This window comes from Thalassophryne amazonica, chromosome 7 (genome assembly GCF_902500255.1).
Source record: "Thalassophryne amazonica chromosome 7, fThaAma1.1, whole genome shotgun sequence".
Classification (NCBI taxonomy): domain Eukaryota; kingdom Metazoa; phylum Chordata; class Actinopteri; order Batrachoidiformes; family Batrachoididae; genus Thalassophryne; species Thalassophryne amazonica.
In genome coordinates this window covers 17788405-17806894 of record NC_047109.1, presented here as the reverse complement: position 1 = coordinate 17806894, position 18490 = coordinate 17788405, and the positions used below count along the sequence as shown (strand labels likewise).

Genomic DNA, 18490 nt, shown 5'->3' with positions numbered 1-18490 from the left:
TTGGTGACTCATTTCAGGAATCGTAGTCTGTAGGCGGGCGGCGACAAAGACAAGGAGAAAATACTTTGATTGGCTTTCAGCAAAGCCACATCGGTGGCTGTAATTGGCTTATCGGAGCTTGAAAGTGAGCTGACAAGCTGCTTTGTGGACTCTTCAGGGTGTTTGGAAGATAATTCCTCACTAATGAGTCGCTTTTCATTTGAGTCCAAAAAAACCTCTGCTTGACTTTATGATGACTCGGCACTTTGTTTTCCGTTTGTTCGCACTCCGCAGTCGTTTCATAATCGTGTCAGAGAGAATTTAAGGACTCAAATGGTTTGAAGGCCTCTAATAGCTTTGTAAGGTTTTCATATCCACGTTAATGTGTTTTTAATTAGGAACTTTCAGGGGGAAAGTGGCTACATTTGATTTTTAGCCGGAAAATTGTGGCTTTGACGTCTTTGTTTGACATATTAAAGGGCTGAATTGTGGCCAGTCGATTTTTTTAAAATTATTTTTTACATTTGAATACAAGTATGTTAACCATCCACAGTCCAAACCCAACATTTCCACGTGTTTTTGTAGAAACTGGTGATCAAACAGATGCTGCTGGAAACAAACTGATATTTATATTTTTCCGTTCTGCCATCAGATGTGAACGATAACGTTCCGTTCTTCCTGTCGTCCACCTATGAAGCCACAGTTCCTGAAGGAGCCGTGATAGGCACATCGGTGGCTCAGGTTTCAGCCACCGATCTGGATTCTGGTCTGCACGGACAGGTGAAGAACCCCACCTGATCATTTACTTCATCTGCCTCTTTTCCTGTTCACTCAGTCAAACTGAGGGCCGTTATGTTTTTACCCCGTCCAGGCGGCCGTGTGTAAACGTTTTGTTCTTGCAAAGTAAGTTTAAAAAATGTTTTGGCTGCTTTAAATTGTTTCTTGATGGTGTTTTTATGGGGGTGGGGGGGGGGGGGTGAGAGGATGGTTGTCTGTCATCCAATACTAGAGCTCTCGATGAAATTCCATTGTACCTGCACTAATGGTAAATGTCCACCAGGTGGTGGTGTTTCTCCATTTCAAGAACCTTGAGTGCAGGCTGCTCTGGGATTCAATGACAAACCTGTTGCTTATAGTAGCAGATGGCTGCACAGGCACCATCTTGATTTCTGTTTCCCAGAGTAACTAAAGAACACCTCATCTGATTGAAACATTTCTTGATTTCTTGGTGGTATTTTTTTCTTTTCTTTTTTTTTTGGCAGGTGGGGGGGGTAGCTACAGGAAGGTTCTTTTCGAAATGAGGATCAATATACCACAGACCAATTGTAAAGCAACAATCTTTCATTTTACTAGTAGACCGTACACCATCTTTAAAGCACCAGTGTTTCACAATGGAAACAATTTCCAGACCCCAATTTCCAGACTCCAGACCCGAATTCCAGGGGAATTCGTATGCCATACTTTGTGTTACTTTTGTTACGATTCTTTTGCTCTTCTGCAGATCCACTACGTGATCCTGAAGGATGAGAGCGGTGACTCGCAGTTCTTCAGCATCGACTCCAACAGCGGCGTCATCGTCACTCAAGCCTCTTTCGACCGCGAGCAGAAAGCGTCCTACCTGATTGAGGTCCAGTCTCAGGACGGCTCCAAGTCAGCTCGGCCGGGTCAACAGGACCAACCCAACACTGGTAAAGCATTCACAATCTGAGTGGTACCGAGTGGTACTGCCTCTGAGCGAGAACGAACCTTAATCAATCAACCAATCAACTTTTTTCTTATATAGCGCCAAATCACAACAAACAGTTGCCCCAAGGCGCTCCACATTGCAAGGCAAGGCCATACAATAATTACGAAAAACCCCAACGGTCAAAACGACCCCCTATGAGCAAGCACTTGGCAACAGTGGGAAGGAAAAACTCCCTTTTAACAGGAAGAAACCTCCAGCAGAACCAGGCTCAGGGAGGGGCAGTCTTCTGCTGAGACTGGTTGGGGCTGAGGGAAAAAACCAGGAAAAAGACATGCCGTGAAGGGGGGCAGAGATCGATCACCAATGATCAAATGCAGAGTGATGCATACGGAGCAAAAAGAGAAAGAAACAGTGCATCATGGGAAACCCCCCACAATCTACGTCTAAAGCAGCATAACCAAGGGATGGTCCAGGGTCACCCGATCCAGCCCTAACTATAAGCCTTAGCGAAAAGGAAAGTTTTAAGCCTAATCTTAAAGTAGAGAGGGTATCTGTCTCCCTGATCTGAATTGGGAGCTGGTTCCACAGGAGAGGAGCCTGAAAGCTGAAGGCTCTGCCTCCCATTCTACTCTTACAAACCCTAGGAACTACAAGTAAGCCCGCAGTCTGAGAGCGAAGCGCTCTAATGGGGTAATATGGTACTACGAGGTCCCTAAGATAAGATGGGACCTGATTATTCAAAACCTTATAAGTAAGAAGAAGAATTTTAAATTCTATTCTAGAATTAACAGGAAGCCAATGAAGAGAGGCCAACACGGGTGAGATATGCTCTCTCCTGCTAGTCCCCGTCAGTACTCTAGCTGCAGCATTCTGAACCAACTGAAGGCTTTTTAGGGAACTTTTAGGACAACCTGATAATAATGAATTACAATAGTCCAGCCTAGAGGAAATAAATGCATGAATTAGTTTTTCAGCATCACTCTGAGACAAGACCTTTCTGATTTTAGAGATATTGCGTAAATGCAAAAAGGCAGTCCTACATATTTGTTTAATATGCGCTTTGAATGACATATCCTGATCAAAATGACTCCAAGATTTCTCACAGTATTACTAGAGATCAGGGAAATGCCATCCAGAGTAACGATCTGGTTAGACACCATGCTTCTAAGATTTGTGGGGCCAAGTACAATAACTTCAGTTTTATCTGAGTTTAAAAGCAGGAAATTAGAGGTCATCCATGTCTTTATGTCTGTAAGACAATCCTGCAGTTTAGCTAATTGGTGTGTATCCTCTGGCTTCATGGATAGATAAAGCTGGGTATCATCTGCGTAACAATGAAAATTTAAGCAATACCGTCTAATAATACTGCCTAAGGGAAGCATGTATAAAGTGAATAAAATTGGTCCTAGCACAGAACCTTGTGGAACTCCATAATTAACTTTAGTCTGTGAAGAAGATTCCCCATTTACATGAACAAACTGTAATCTATTAGACAAATATGATTCAAACCACCGCAGCGCAGTGCCTTTAATACCTATGACATGCTCTAATCTCTGTAATAAAATTTTATGGTCAACAGTATCAAAAGCAGCACTGAGGTCCAACAGAACAAGCACAGAGATAAGTCCACTGTCCGAAGCCATAAGAAGATCATTTGTAACCTTCACTAATGCTGTTTCTGTACTATGATGAATTCTAAAACCTGACTGAAACTCTTCAAATAGACCATTCCTCTGCAGGTGATCAGTTAGCTGTTTTACAACTACCCTCTCAAGAATCTTTGAGAGAAAAGGAAGGTTGGAAATTGGCCTATAATTAGCTAAGATAGCTGGGTCAAGTGATGGGCTTTTTAAGTAATGGTTTAATTACTGCCACTTTAAAGGCCTGTGGTACATAACCAACTAACAAAGATAGATTGATCATATTTAAGATTGAAGCATTAAATAATGGTAGGACTTCCTTGAGCAGCCTGGCAGGAATGGGGTCCTATAAACATGCCGATGGTTTGGACGAAGCAACCAATGAAAATAACTCAGACAGAACAACCGGAGAGAAAGAGTCTAACCAAATACCGGCATCACTGAAAGCAGCCAAAGATAACGATACATCTTTGGGATGGTTATGAGTAATTTTTTCTCTAATAGTCAAAATTTTGTTAGCAAAGAAAGTCATGAAGTCATTACTAGTTAAAGTTAATGGAATACTCAGCTCAATAGAGCTCTGACTCTTTGTCAGCCTAGCTACAGTGCTGAAAAGAAACCTGAGGTTATTCTTATTTTCTTCAATTAGTGATGAGTAGAAAGATGTCCTAGCTTTACGGAGGGCTTTTTTATAGAGCAACAAACTCTTTTTCCAGGCTAAGTGAAGATCTTCTAAATTAGTGAGACGCCATTTCCTCTCCAACTTACGGGTTATCTGCTTTAAGCTACGAGTTTGTGAGTTATACCACGGAGTCAGACACTTCTGATTTAAAGCTGTCTTTTTCAGAGGAGCTACAGCATCCAAAGTTGTCTTCAAAGAGGATGTAAAACTACTGACGAGATACTCTAACTCCCTTACAGAGTTTAGGTAGCTACTCTGCTCTGTGTTGGTATATGACATTAGAGAACATAAAGAAGGAATCATATCCTTAAACCTAGTTACAGCGCTTTCTGAAAGACTTCTAGTGTAATGAAACTTATTCCCCACTGCAGGGTAGTCCATCAGGGTAAATGTAAATGTTATTAAAAAATGATCAGACAGAAGGGAGTTTTCAGGGAATACTGTTAAGTCTTCTATTTCCATACCATAAGTCAGAACAAGATCTAAGATATGATTAAAGTGGTGGGTGGACTAATTTACTTTTTGAGCAAAGCCAATAGAGTCTAATAATAGATTAAATGCAGTGTTGAGGCTGTCATTCTCAGCATCTGTGTGGATATTAAAATCGCCCACTATAATTATCTTATCTGAGCTAAGCACTAAGTCAGACAAAAGGTCAGAAAATTCACAGAGAAACTCACAGTAACGACCAGGTGGACGATAGATAATAACAAATAAAACTGTTTTTGGGACTTCCAATTTGGATGGACAAGACTAAGAGACAAGCTTTCAAATGAATTAAAGCTCTGTCTAGGTTTTTGATTAATTAATAAGCTGGAATGGAAGATTGCTGCTAATCCTCCGCCACGGCCCGTGCTACGAGCATTCTGACAGTTAGTGTGACTCGGGGGTGTTGACTCATTTAAACTAACATATTCATCCTGCTGTAACCAGGTTTCTGTTAGGCAGAATAAATCAATACGTTGATCAATTATTATATCATTTACCAACAGGGACTTAGAAGAGAGAGACCTAATGTTTAATAGACCACATTTAACTGTTTTAGTCTGTGGTGCAATTGAAGGTACTATATTATTTTTTCTTTTTGAATTTTTATGCTTAAATAGATTTTGCTGGTTATTGGTGGTCTGGGAGCAGGCACCGTCTCTACGGGGATGGGGTAATGAGGGGATGGCAGGGGGAGAGAAGCTGCAGAGAGGTGTATAAGACCACAGCTCTGCCTCCTGGTCCCAACCCTGGATAGTCACGGTTTGGAGGATCCAAGAAAATTGGCCAGATTTCTAGAAATGAGAGCTGCTCCATCTAAAGTGGGATGGATGCCGTCTCTCCTAACAAGACCAGGTTTTCCCCAGAAGCTTTGCCAGTTATCAATGAAGCCCACCTCATTTTTTGGACACCACTCAGACAGCCAGCAATTCAAGGAGAACATGCGGCTAAACATGTCACTCCCGGTCTGATTGGGGAGGGGCCCAGAGAAAACAACAGAGTCCGACATTGTTTTTGCAAAGTTACACACACCGATTTAATGTTAATTTTAGTGACCTCCAATTGGCGTAACCGAGTGTCATTACTGCCGACGTGAATTACAATCTTACCAAATTTACGCTTAGCCTTAGCCAGCAATTTCAAATGTCCTTCGATGTCGCCTGCTCTGGCCCCCGGAAGACAATTGACAATGGTTGCTGGTGTCGCTAACTTCACATTTCTCAAAACAGAGTCGCCAATAACCAGAGTTTGATCCTCGGCGAGTGTATCGTCGAGTGGGGAAAAACGGTTAGAGATGTGAACGGGTTGGCGGTGTACACGGGGCTTCTGTTTAGGACTACGCTTCCTCCTCACAGTCACCCAGTCAGCCTGCTTTCCCGACTGCCCGGGATCTGCCAGGGGGGAACTAACGGCGGCTAAGCTACCTTGGTCCGCACCGACTACAGGGGCCTGGCTAGCTGTAGAATTTTCCACGGTGCGGAGCCGAGTCTCCAACTCGCCCAGCCTGGCCTCCAAAGCTACGAATAAGCTGCACTTATTACAAGTACCATTACTGCTAAAGGAGGCCGAGGAATAACTAAACATTTCACACCCAGAGCAGAAAAGTACGGGAGAGACAGGAGAAGCCGCCATGCTAAATCGGCTAAGAGCTAGTAGCAACGCAACCTAGCGGATTCCTAAAAACACACAAAGTGAATAATGTGTAAATAATGTGTAAATAATTTAAAGGTGATTCAGCAGAAGGAGTGCCCCAATACTTAACACTGCATTAAAAAGCAAAACATGACCGCAGAGCCGCCGCCATGCTGCCAGACTTCACCAAGGACCTGAGAACGACATGAAATATTTATGGCGAATGGGTCAAAAAATGTGCCTAGATTAAAAACAGTTACAGTTACATTTTTTTTTAATGTAAAATCTCATGGCTCCGCCTCTTTTTTGCAGACTGGCAAAGTCTTGAGGAACATTTCGGATGGCTGCTGTCATGATGCGTCACCACTAATGACCCTGTTGTGTGTCGTTATCAAAGCTAACTTAGTGCATCATGCATAATGCGAGTCATTTAAGCTAGCACTGGTTAGCCTATATGACATCACATAGCTTCCTGGAGTTCAGCTGATTTGATTGGATGTGCACAAAATATTTTTAACTTGGAGTAGGCATGGCTCGGCCATGTGTGTTGGGTCAAAAGTCACGTGCATAGGAAGATATGGAGCACTTGAGTTCAATGCTGAAGCATCATAGGAATAAAGTCGGCTGCAGATCCAGACATTAAAGGTTTATGTTCCTGCGGGGACTCAACACTCTCGTATCACGTTGTGAGACTTGGTTCTTTGACTCAAACCCCATTCACACATTCATGGATATGCGTCTCGGAAGGTCATAGTCTGTAACGGTGACAAATCGGCGTGTGGAGATCGGAGTGACGTACACAGATTGGTGATTTAATCTATTGGACATCCAACATGTGACTTGTGCAAAAACAACCCATAGGACAAGTTTAGCCCGACCTCAGAGTTCCGGAAAGACTTCCTGGTGATGTTCCTGCGTGTACAACATTACAGGTGGGAAAAAAGGTATTTTTAAACATCATGAAAATCCCACCAGGGTTAGAACAAGACGGCCGCAGAATGATGTCATATCCTGTCTCACCATGGACACCCGCCCAGACCCACTATGGTTTTCCGAGGTATGGATGAGGTTTCAAACCCTTCTGGGATGTGTATCCATGAAAGTGAGAACCGGCCTTAATCCTGCAAACATGGCATCCCGGAGGTCAGAATGGCTCAGGAGTTCTGGTTGTGCCACTCGTCTGGTGTTTAATTACTATTTTTTGTACCCTTGACTCAGACACGGCCTACATCAGGATCTTCATCACTGACGTGAACGACAACGCTCCAGCGTTCGACCAGGTGGTCTATGAGGTGAGCGTGGAGGAAGACAAGGAGGTCGGGTTCATCATCATCACCGTCACGGCTAACGATGAAGATGAAGGTGAGTCACGGGAAGTAGCTGTTGTTGTTGAGTGAATTTTCAGAGTAAAGGTTTGAGTGCGACGTGAAGCTCAGGCGAACAAAGTCTCCATCATCTCTCCGATCTGCCTCAGCTGTCTTACTTTTTCTTCTTTCTGTCTTTTGGTTTTTAAATTGCATTCTTTTTCTCTCATTACCTCTAACATCCATCTTTTCTTTGTTGTTCCTTCCATCATATTTTCCATTTTGTCTTCATTTTCCCAAAATTTCCGTCCCTCCTTCCTTCTTTCCATCTCTTCTTGATTCTTTGATCCTGCACACCATCGCTGCAGCAGCTTATTGTAATGGCACTTAGTATCACACACACGCATGTGCGCGCATGCGTGCATGTGTGTGTATGTGTGAGTGTGCACATGTTGGCAAAAATTCTAAAATATCATCAGTAAAACACTTTTTCAGGACCAGTGGGACTAATGAGGCGACACAGCGCTCATATCAATCAGCTGATCATTTGTCTTTACCTTTGTGTTGATGGCATCATGATGTCACTAAAACATTATGATACAGTGTCACTACAGTCTGAAAAGCACACGCATCATCCCTCTGATGTCTTTCTTTCTTTCTTTCTTTCTTTCTTTCTTTCTTTCTTTCTTATCTGTTATCCTCTCTTCTTTTTTCTCCTCTCCTCCATTGTCAGTAGCAGCAGTCATCCCTCTCATCACTGGCAGTTTTAATATTTGTCTCCTCTCCTCCTCTCTCCTCCTCTCTCCTTACATTTTCAGTTTTAATATTTGTCTGTTGCTCCTCGTCCTCCTGTATTTTCTCCTTTCTCCTCATATTTGGTACCCTCTACTCTCCTCTGAGAAGGAGGCACACCTTTCTCTCCTCCTCCCTGTCACTTTTGTCACTTTCTCATCTCCATCTTCTCCTCTTTCCTCTTTCCTCCTCTTCTCATAGCTTCTCTCTCCTCTGATCCTCAGTTTTGATGTTTATTTCTCTGTATTTGTGTCTCCCTCCTCCTCCTCCACGCTCACTCTCGTAATGATGGCGGCGGCTGGAAGCCTCGGAGGCTTTTCTTTGCTCGCAGAAGGAAAGCAGAGCGACGTTTGATTATTTATTTCCTTTTCTGAAATCTGTACGCTTTATTTTTTGTGTCCGGGGACGAGGGATGTTCATGCAGTCTGACGCCTTCAAACTGCTCTTTCATAATCCAGATTCCCTCTGGAGATTCTCTCGTGGTCTCAGTCCTGCTGACGTTCTCTCTGCTTGATCAGATTCCAGGATTCAGTTTTTTATTTGGAAACAGCAGCTCAGCCCACAGACAAACTCTGAAAGTCCAAATGGAGATGTGGACATCCTGTCTCAGAGTTGAGATGTTTCATCCATTTATCTTCTGCAGTTGATGGTAGACTAGTTTGGGAAGTTCTGGCCCTGAAGAGTGTCTCTATTGGTGACAGTTCAGGTCGATGTCATTGTTGTCCCAGGAAGTCACCTCAGTGGACGAGTGAAGTAGCTTTCACTTGTTTGGAGAAGGATGAAACCGTGGTGCTGGAAGTCAGACAAAGATGAGACAGGAATCATGTTATAAAGAACACAGTGTCAGCTTTGAGTCTAAACCCAGTCATCCTGCATAGGGACTAGAAGCAGGTTACAGCTTTCACTGGGTGTCTGTGTGTCTCTGGATAAGATAACTTAAAAACAAATAGATGGATTCCCTTCAAACCTGGTGGGAATATTACTTGGATAGATGTCTGGAGGTGATCAGATTTTGGAATAGTTTTTTCAAAGGTAAAGGAAATATAGTCTGAAAAATACCTTTTGTGCATTTCTGTCTACAATCTACACATGATGGTCCTCAAAGGAGACTTTGCCCTTCAGATGAAGGTAAAGTCCTCATATGTTCCAACTGTGTGCTTAGTCAAACAGAAGACATCCAAATGATCTGAGTTTTGGTGTCTTTGCTCTGTAAAGTGGACATAGCTGTGTTCTTATGACAGATTTGTTTTTTTAATGTTTTGTCCTACACAGATTCTGTGTGGGGTTGTGCTCTTTGTATTTTCAACCTGCTGTCAGATGCTATTTGTTTTGGTTGGATTTGGAGTTCGTGACCATGAGTCAGATGCTCTGATTAGTCTAGCACCCAGCTTAGACAAGTATGCACATAATTTAGGAGAGTCTAAGTCAACAACCCGAAAATTATCACACCCTTTTTCATCCCATACAGCTGTATTTTTCTAAACTGCAACATTTCTAATTTTTATAACTTAATAGAAAACCACCAGAAAACATTTGGTCAAACGACCTACGTACAGTCCGGAATTACCACATATTTAGTAACTTAAACTTTCTGGGCTGTTGGTTGTTGGGAAATTTCCCTGATAATCTTTAAAACATTTAAGACCTGTAGATACTGCTGTCTGCCTAAGAAACAAGTTTTGTTTTGTATTTTTCACTTCAAATCAGCCAGTCTGCAAAACTGCAGTCTGCTTTTATCATTCCACAGAGACGGCTCTCACTAAAGTGGTGAATGATCTGCTTGCAATGGATTCAGACACCACTACGGTTCTGGTGCTGTTAGATCTCGGTGCTGCATTTGATACTGTGGATCATCATATTCTACTCAATCGGCTGGAGAATTATTTTGGGATTACTGGAGTGCCCTTGCATGGTTAGCATCTTACCTGACCAGTCGTTCACACTGTGTTTTGTACAATAACACTACCTCTAACCTTAGTGACATGAAATCTGGGGTTCCACAGGGGTCTGTCTTAGGCCCCCTGATTTTATCCCTTTATATAGCACCCCTTGGGCACATATTGCTGTGTTTTGGGATTACCTTTCATTGCTATGCTGATGATACTCAGTTATGCATGCCATTTACTGCTGGTAACCTCATTCACATAAAATACTTAAAAGATTGCCTTGGATCAGTGAGAAGCTGGATGTGTAACAGTTTACTACTTTTAAACTCTGACAAGACTGAAATTATGGTTCTTGGTCCAGTGAGACATCTGCATCAATTTGACCAGCTAATGCTTAGCCTAGGCTCGTGTGTCATACATCACATTGACAAAGTGAGGAACCTTGGGGTCAGTTTCCATCCTATGTTGTCCTTTGACCTCCACATTAGAGATATTATCAGGACTGCTTTCTTCCACCTGTGAAAAATAATGAAGATTCGTCCCATCCTGTCTATGGCTGATGCTGAGACCCTGATTCATGCATTTGTCTCTTCTAGATTGGACTACTGCAATGCTCTAGTTTCTGGTTTACCGCACTCCAGCATTAGGGCTCTCCAATTGGTTCAAAATGCTGCTGCCAGACTTTTTACAGGAAGCAGAAAGTTTAGTGAAGCTTAGGGCTAGTGGCCGGCCATCACCTTAGTATTTCTTCTGTTTTTCTTGTTGCTTAATGCTGACAATTTATACTGTATTTGTTGTCTTTTGTTGTCTGTGGCTGATTCTGTTTTTTCTCTCTGTTTGAGGTGCGGCTCCATCCAGAGATGGGTGTGGTGTCTTCTTCTGCAACCCTCCTGTCGTGTGCAAAGGCAAATTTCCTGTATATTCATTTTGCAAATTGTTTTGTCAATTGTGTCACTAGTATGGCCCAAGCAGAGGGTTACCCCTTTGAGTCTGGTCTGCTTGAGGTTTCTTCCTCAAATCATCAGAAGGAGTTTTTCCTTACCACTGTCACCTGAATCGCCTTGAGACAACGTTATTGTGATTTGATTGATTAAATAAATTAAATCAATATTCCATTTCATTATATTTGGCAAATGTTTGTTTTCTTTCGATGTACGGTAATAAGTTGACCCACTTTTTTTTTTTAGCTGTTTTCTTTTAAAATATCACAGTAGAAATTTTACACTTTTCTATGACCCTCCCAAACATGTACTGGTCATTCTATACACATTGCGTACCTTTGGAAAATCTATAGATGCTGCAGTTTAGAAAATACAGCTGTATTTGAAGTAACACTCATTGACAAAAAAGGGCGTGGTCATTTTTTAAAAGGGTGTGGCCATTTTTTAAAAGGGTGTGGCCATTTTCAAGAGATTTTGGCACATATCCCAAGTTGTTCATTGGGGTCATATTAGTCTAGATCAGGTGAGTTCTCCTCTCCTAAATGATGTGCACACGTCTCAGCTGGGTCCTCCACTAGATGGCACAGTGCTGATTTTTTGTTTCGTCCTGAATGTTGAAACTGTATCCACAGTTTCCAAGTCTTCAGGGACTCGGTGGTAATTAACTAACATGCCTCAATCCTCCACGCAGCAGACCCAAACGCATGACAGGTCCCCCAGCAGAACCTGCTCCCTGCTGAGTCAGCGCTTTGAACAGCTGTTCAGACTGCAGCATTTATCTGATTTACAGCAAAGTTCCTTCATGGCTCTGCTTTGTTGTCTCTTGTGACCCTGGACTAAACTGGGTCTGTAGCTCTGTCCACATATATTCGGATGCTGATAAAGATCTGTTATACGAGGTCTGTTAGAAAAGTATCTGACCTTTTTATTTTTTTCAAAAACCATATGGATTTGAATCACGTGTGATTGCATCAGCCGAGCTTGAACCTTCGTGCGCATGCGTGACTTTTTTCACACCTGTCGGTTGCGTCATTCGCCTGTGAGCAGACTTTGAGTGAGGTGTGGTCCACCCCTCTCGTCTATTTTTTATTGCGAATAAATGTCTGAACGATTTGGAGCTTTGCTGCATCAATTTTTTTCCAGAAACTGAGAGAGACCTCCAGGTGGACACCATTCGGAAAATTAATATGGCTTTCAGGGACGATTCTATGTGGATTACGCAGATTAAGGAGTGATCCAGACGGTTTAAAGACCACCCACAACTGCTGAGAGCGCGCCGCGCTCCCAGCCCCCATGGACAGGCTGACACCCCGCTGGAACAACCAGATCATTTCCAACGTGAAGGCTTTGTTGATCCGGGACCTCGTCTGACTTTCACAAAAAGGCTGAAGATGTGGACATCAGCACTTTTTTGGTACATTCCACCATTACAGGAGGTTTTTTCATGGAAACCACCTCGGTGTTGGTCTCACAGGACGGCTTAAAGGTGGATTTCAGATGGATTCCGGTTGCTTTTCACAATTCCTGTGCTAGTCAGACGACATACTGGATCAAGACAGCGTCCAGTTTAGAAATGAACGGCACATTCCACTGTTACAGGAGTTTTTGTCATGGAAAGAGGAGCGGAGGGACGCGCCACGGAACCGTTCATTACGCGGGACAAAACCACCTCGGTGTTGGTCTCACAGGATGGCTGTCGGTTGCTTTTCAGTCGTGTGATTATCCGATTGTGATTGTGCATGAGCTGGACCTGCCCCAACATGTTCTGGAAGGCTTCATCACAGCATTGCTTTGCGCCATGCAGCTCCACCTCGACGCGCGGTGGAGCCGCTCCTCTTTCCATGACAAAAACTCCTGTAACAGTGGAATGTGCCGTTCATTTCTAAACTGGACGCTGTCTTGATCCAGTATGTCATCTGACTAGCACAGGAATTGTGAAAAGAGTGGACATCAGCATTTTTTCGGCACATTGAGACAGACGTGCAGAGGAATTCCGCGCGTTGCCGTGGAGCTGCATGGCGCAAAGCAACGCCGTGATGAAGCCTTCCAGGACATGTTGGGGCAGGTCCAGCTCATGCACAATCACAATCGGATAATCACACGACTGAAAAGCAACCGGAATCCATCTGAAATCCACCTTTAAGCCGTCCTGTGAGACCAACACCGAGGTGGTTTTGTCCCGCGTAATGAACGGCTCCGTGGCGTGTCCCTCCGCTTTTCTTTCCATGAAAAAAACTCCTGTAACGGTGGAATGTCCCGAAAAAGTGCTGATGTCCACATCTTCAGCCTTTTTGTGAAAGTCAGACGAGGTCCCGGATCAACAAAGCCTTCACGTCGGAAATGATCTGGTTTCAGCAGTTGTGGGCGGTCTTTAAACCCTCTGGATCACTCCTTAATCTGTGTAATCCCCATAAAATCATCCCTGAAAGCTATATTCATTTTCAGAACGGTGTCCACCTGGAGGTCTCTCACAGTTTCTGGAAAAAAATTGATGCAGCAAAGCTCCAAATCGTTCAGACATTTATTCGCAATAAAAATCCGACGAGAGGGGTGGACCACTGCTCACACAAAGCCTGCTCACAGGCGAATGACGCAACCGACAGGTGTGAAAAAACTCACGCATGCGCACGAAGGTTCAAGCTTGGCTGATGCAATCACACGTGATTCAAATCCATATGGTTTTTGAAAAAAATAAAAAGGTCGGATACTTTTCTAACAGACCTCGTATTTGTGGTGAGTCACGGCTTGTTAGAGGTGTCCTTCCTTTTCAGGGTTGGAGTTTTGGGTTTTATTGTCTGTGATCCCCAGTATGAATGGTTTTATGTCTACATCTGTGTCATTCCTTCGTTCTTTCAGGCAGTCAGCAGATAAAAGGTCTCGAGTTGATTTCATGCATCAAATATCTATGTATGTCAGAGTGCAATAAAAGTCTTTGAGCATGCACAAAGACGCCAAGTGAAGGAAGCCACCAAAACACCTACAACAAAGACAAAGGAGCTACAGACTTCAGTGGCTGTGATTCGAGAGACATTTGTCTGTTGCTGCACCAGTCACAGTTTCAAGGTGGATCGGAAAAAGTACGAAAAAGCAGTATTGCATTTGTAGAATTCCTACAGGGTCGAGGAACAGCGATGGTCCGGGACAGAAGGAGCAATACCTCAGAGAAAGACTCTGTACTTGTAGTGACTGAAAAAGGGTGTTAAAACAAATGAAAAATGTTCAGTTAAAAAGCATCGTGTGGTCTCGGATATCACCCATTGGCCAGTTCCAGTGCTGTCCTTTATTCTATGTTTAATGCCACTTGGGGCGTGGTGACCATAAAGACCCTGGACTGCCTATGTATAGAGAATGGGACATTTGCGTCCCAGTGTTTTGACTGACAGTTGACATATTGTTTCCACCACCTGAGTGACCGTGCATGATTGTCCTGCACTTTTCTTAAACACAGTGAATGCAGCGTCCAGTGAATCGAGCTCAGAAACAATACAGTGTTAAATGGCTAGTTGTTGTCACCCTATAGGTCTGTACCCTACAGGTGTGCACCCTACTCTACAGTACCCTACAGGTCTGTACCCTACAGGTGTGCACCCTACTCTACAGTACCCTACAGGTGTGTACCCTACAAGTGTGTAGCCTACTCTAAGGTACCCTACAGATCTGTACCGTACAGGTCTGTACCCTACAGGTGTGCACCCTACTCTACAGTACCCTACAGGTCTGTACCCTACAGGTGTGCACCCTACTCTACAGTACCCTACAGGTCTGTACCCTACAGGTGTGCACCCTACTCTACAGTACCCTACAGGTCTGTACCCTACAGGTGTGCACCCTACTTTACAGTACCTTACAGGTCTGTACCCTACAGGTGTGCATCCTTCTCTACAGTATCGCACAGGTCTGTACCCTACTCTATAGTGCCCTACAAGTGTGTACCCTATTCTACAGTACCCTACAGGTCTGTACCCTACAGGTGTGCACCCTAATCTGCAGTACCCTACAGGTCCGTGCCCTTCTCTACAGTATCGCACAGGTCTGTACCCTCTGTAGTACCCTACAAGTGTGTACCCTGCTCTGCAGTACCCTACAGGTCTGTGCTCTTCTCTACAGTATCACACAGGTGTGTACCCTACTCTGCAGTACCCTACAGGTCTGTGTGGTTCTCAGCAGTGCCCCGCCCACTCACGAGGGTTAAATGTGTTGTTTTTTTATGTATAGACACCTTCATCAGGACAACTTCATCGATGTACTGGAACACGTGTTTCCTGATTTTTCTGTCTGTCCTTGTATTCGTGGTGTGGATTGATTAAAGAGTCTGAGGGATGTCGCTGGGGGGGTTGTGCTGTTAAACGTGTCCCTCCCTCTCTGTTATAAAGCCGATTAGATGCAGCAGCTTTTGTCACCAGCCGTGTTTTCAGAATCCTGTTTGGTCCTCCGAGTGGAAAATTTGCCGAACTAAGTACCTTTGGTAATGAGATCAAGAGGCGTCTTTGTTGTTCCGCTGAGTTTGGTGTTTTAGTTTAGCATCGCCATGGGGTTTTAGCAAACACACGCTTCAATGTTTGTGCTCAAAACAAACAACTCAGTTCCTCCTCTCACTGGGTTTTTCCAATACTGGCTTTAATTTAGGAATAAAAAAGAATCCATAAAACATATTAAATGTATAAATTCATATTTTCACGTTTTCAACAACAAACACTGTTCCTGTAATCTCTAAATAAAGGTTTTGTGACATAATAAAGCCTGACTATTGCTGTAGAGCTATAAAACCTTATAAAAGGGGTTGTGTACCTCCACGGTGACCTGAAGACCGGATGTCTTTTGTCTCTTTGGAGGATCTTTGGGTGCCACTGAGTAACACAAGGGTTACTTATTGAGACTCAAATGATAGGCCTAGTTTTAAACTGTAAAAATGGGGTGTCTAAAAACAAGATAACAACACTAAATCTGAGGGAAATTATCTCGCTGCATGGACAGATAATTTCACTTGACAAGATGTCGAATTAAAATTGTTAAATCTAGAAAATAAGCGCATCAAATGCTTAAAACAGGGGTGCCCAACCTTTTTTGAGCCAAGATCTACTTTTAAAGTTGACAGTATATCAAGATCTACCAAGCCATATCGAAAGCCATAGAGTAACCACAGTATATTGTGCACCAATATAATAACACAATTTTCATTATTGAAGTAAAGGTACAAAGAATAAGCACAAGTAGGCCTAGCACAGGCCGGTAACAACACATCATCAAATAACCCAAATTACACAATGTCTTATTCAAGTTTGAACAGTTGTTCCCTAACTTATAGCTGGACCTCTGGCACTGAGAGGAGGCAGCTAGTCTCTCATAGTCTGGACAGTAGGATCTGAGTGCAGCCGTAAGCAGGCCGCAAGCTGGTCATCAGTCATGGTGGATCTGTATTTTGACTTGATTTTCATATGTGAAAAGGCAGACTCACACAAATTTGTTGATCCAAAAAATGCAGTCAAATTCTGTGCAGTCTGTCTGAGGTTGGGGTACTTCTCCTTCTGCTCTAGATTCCAAAATTGAACATTCATATCAGGTGTTGCTCTGGATTTGAGCTCAGTGTCATTTTTCAGTTTGAGGATCTTATTCTCAATAGCACAAATATCCAAGTTGAAGAGTGATCAATCAATCAATCAATTTTTTTTTATATAGCGCCAAATCACAACAAACAGTTGCCCCAAGGCACTTTATATTGAAAGGCAAGGCCATACAATAATTATGTAAAACCCCAACGGTCAAAACAACCCCCTGTGAGCAAGCACTTGGCTACAGTGGGAAGGAAAAACTCCCTTTTAACAGGAAGAAACCTCCAGCAGAACCAGGCTCAGGGAGAGGCAGTCTTCTGCTGTGACTGGTTGGGGCTGAGGGAGAGAACCAGGAAAAAGACATGCTGTGGAGGGGAGCAGAGATCGATCACTAATGATTAAATGCAGAGTGGTGATGGTGATGTGGACACTTTGGATGTTATACAGTCCACATCTATATTTTCCCCAAACAGTCTGTCAAATTCTGACAAGATGCTCTGCACTTAATCGTCATAATGTGCACTCTCATTCTGCGCCCAGTCTTTGTCCTGACACTTACGTTCTGTGTCTATGTGTGGAAAGTTCTGCAGGTCACACTGTTGCAACTGTTGCTTGATAGCAGGTGCAAGTTGCTTTTAAACATGTTCACAGAGCTGATCATGTTGATGACGGGTTTGTCCTCAGATTGGTAAGAACGGCTAAATCCAAGAACCAGTGATTGTCTTCTAGCTGTGTATATTCAGCATGGTTTGAACGTTTCAGAAATTATTTAATTTCAGGCAACAATTCAGAAAACTGTTCCAGAAATGTACCTCTGCTGAGCCACCTAACGTCTGTGTGCGGTTGCAGCATCTGTGTGTTCTGCACCTGTCTCTTCCAGCTGTGCACGGAATAATCACACCTGCAGACTCCTGGCCTGAACAGAACATGCAGTCTTGTTAGCCACATGCATCCATCACTTCTTCCATATTTATGGACTATTGTGCTGCTAGCCGACTTTCAATTCCTGGACTTTTTGGGCGTGCAGAGATTATTTAGCCGGCAAGTTTGCATCATAGCTTTTCTTGTGGCTTGTTTTGCTCTGTCATGTTTTGGCCCCTGTCTTAGTTTGCTTCCTTTTCTTCACTCTAATGTCCGGCCCTGATCATTGATTTTCTGCTTTTCACTTCAGTCATTGGTTGTATTATGTTGTACTTTAGTCGCATGGTGAATTCCATTTTAGCTTAGTCTTTATCTTATTTTGTTGTTCTTTCTTTGTTCTTTTCATTCTGGCATTTAAGGTTAGCTAGCATTTAGGTATTTTTATCACTGTTGGGTTTGAGGGGAGTTACTTGCACTTAGTTGTATCTGATTCTTTCTGTCACACCCTCCTGTCACTCTACTCCAGTGTCTCGTCCAACCACGCCCTCTTCCTAATCTTTCTCCACACCTGTTTCACATCACGCCCTGATTACCCTCCCGGTATTTAAGCCTCATGTTTCAGGTCCTCCCTTGCCAGTTCATTGAGTTTACTGCTTTGTGCGTTTGCCCTCAGTCCAGCCTTATCTTGTTTGCCATAGTCCTGTAGTCTGTCCTTGTATGAACCTCACTTGTTTTTTGACCTCCCTTGTTGCCACCGTCTGTGAACCTGCCGCTCTGTGTTTGAACTCTGCTTGTATTTGGACCACACCTCTGTGTGATTGATATCCTGTGTACCAAACCTTTTGCCAGTTTTTGATAAAGCCTTTTTATAACTCCTACATCTGGGTCATGAGTCTACAATTGTGTTATGCATTTGTGCACCTGCCGTCTGTGCCACGCCACCTCAGCTCCTGACGATTTCTTCAGTAAAGCCACGTTTGAACTGCAGATAAGACAGATGGATTTCCCCCCAAAAAATAATCCTCCTCCCACTCTAACTGAAAATAAGTTT

The 18490-nt window shown here is 43.3% G+C and overlaps 1 protein-coding gene across 1 annotated transcript in view; it reads left to right on the top strand.

The window, feature by feature from the left end:
- The window catches only part of si:dkey-22o22.2 (neural-cadherin), a 346824-nt gene that overhangs the window by 219345 nt on the left and 108989 nt on the right, over window positions 1–18490 (top strand). Inside the window, exons 14-16 of the mRNA XM_034173921.1 lie at window positions 632–759; window positions 1481–1667; window positions 7325–7468. Coding sequence (XP_034029812.1) covers window positions 632–759; window positions 1481–1667; window positions 7325–7468 — 459 coding nt within the window. The remainder of the gene's footprint in view (window positions 1–631; window positions 760–1480; window positions 1668–7324; window positions 7469–18490) is intronic.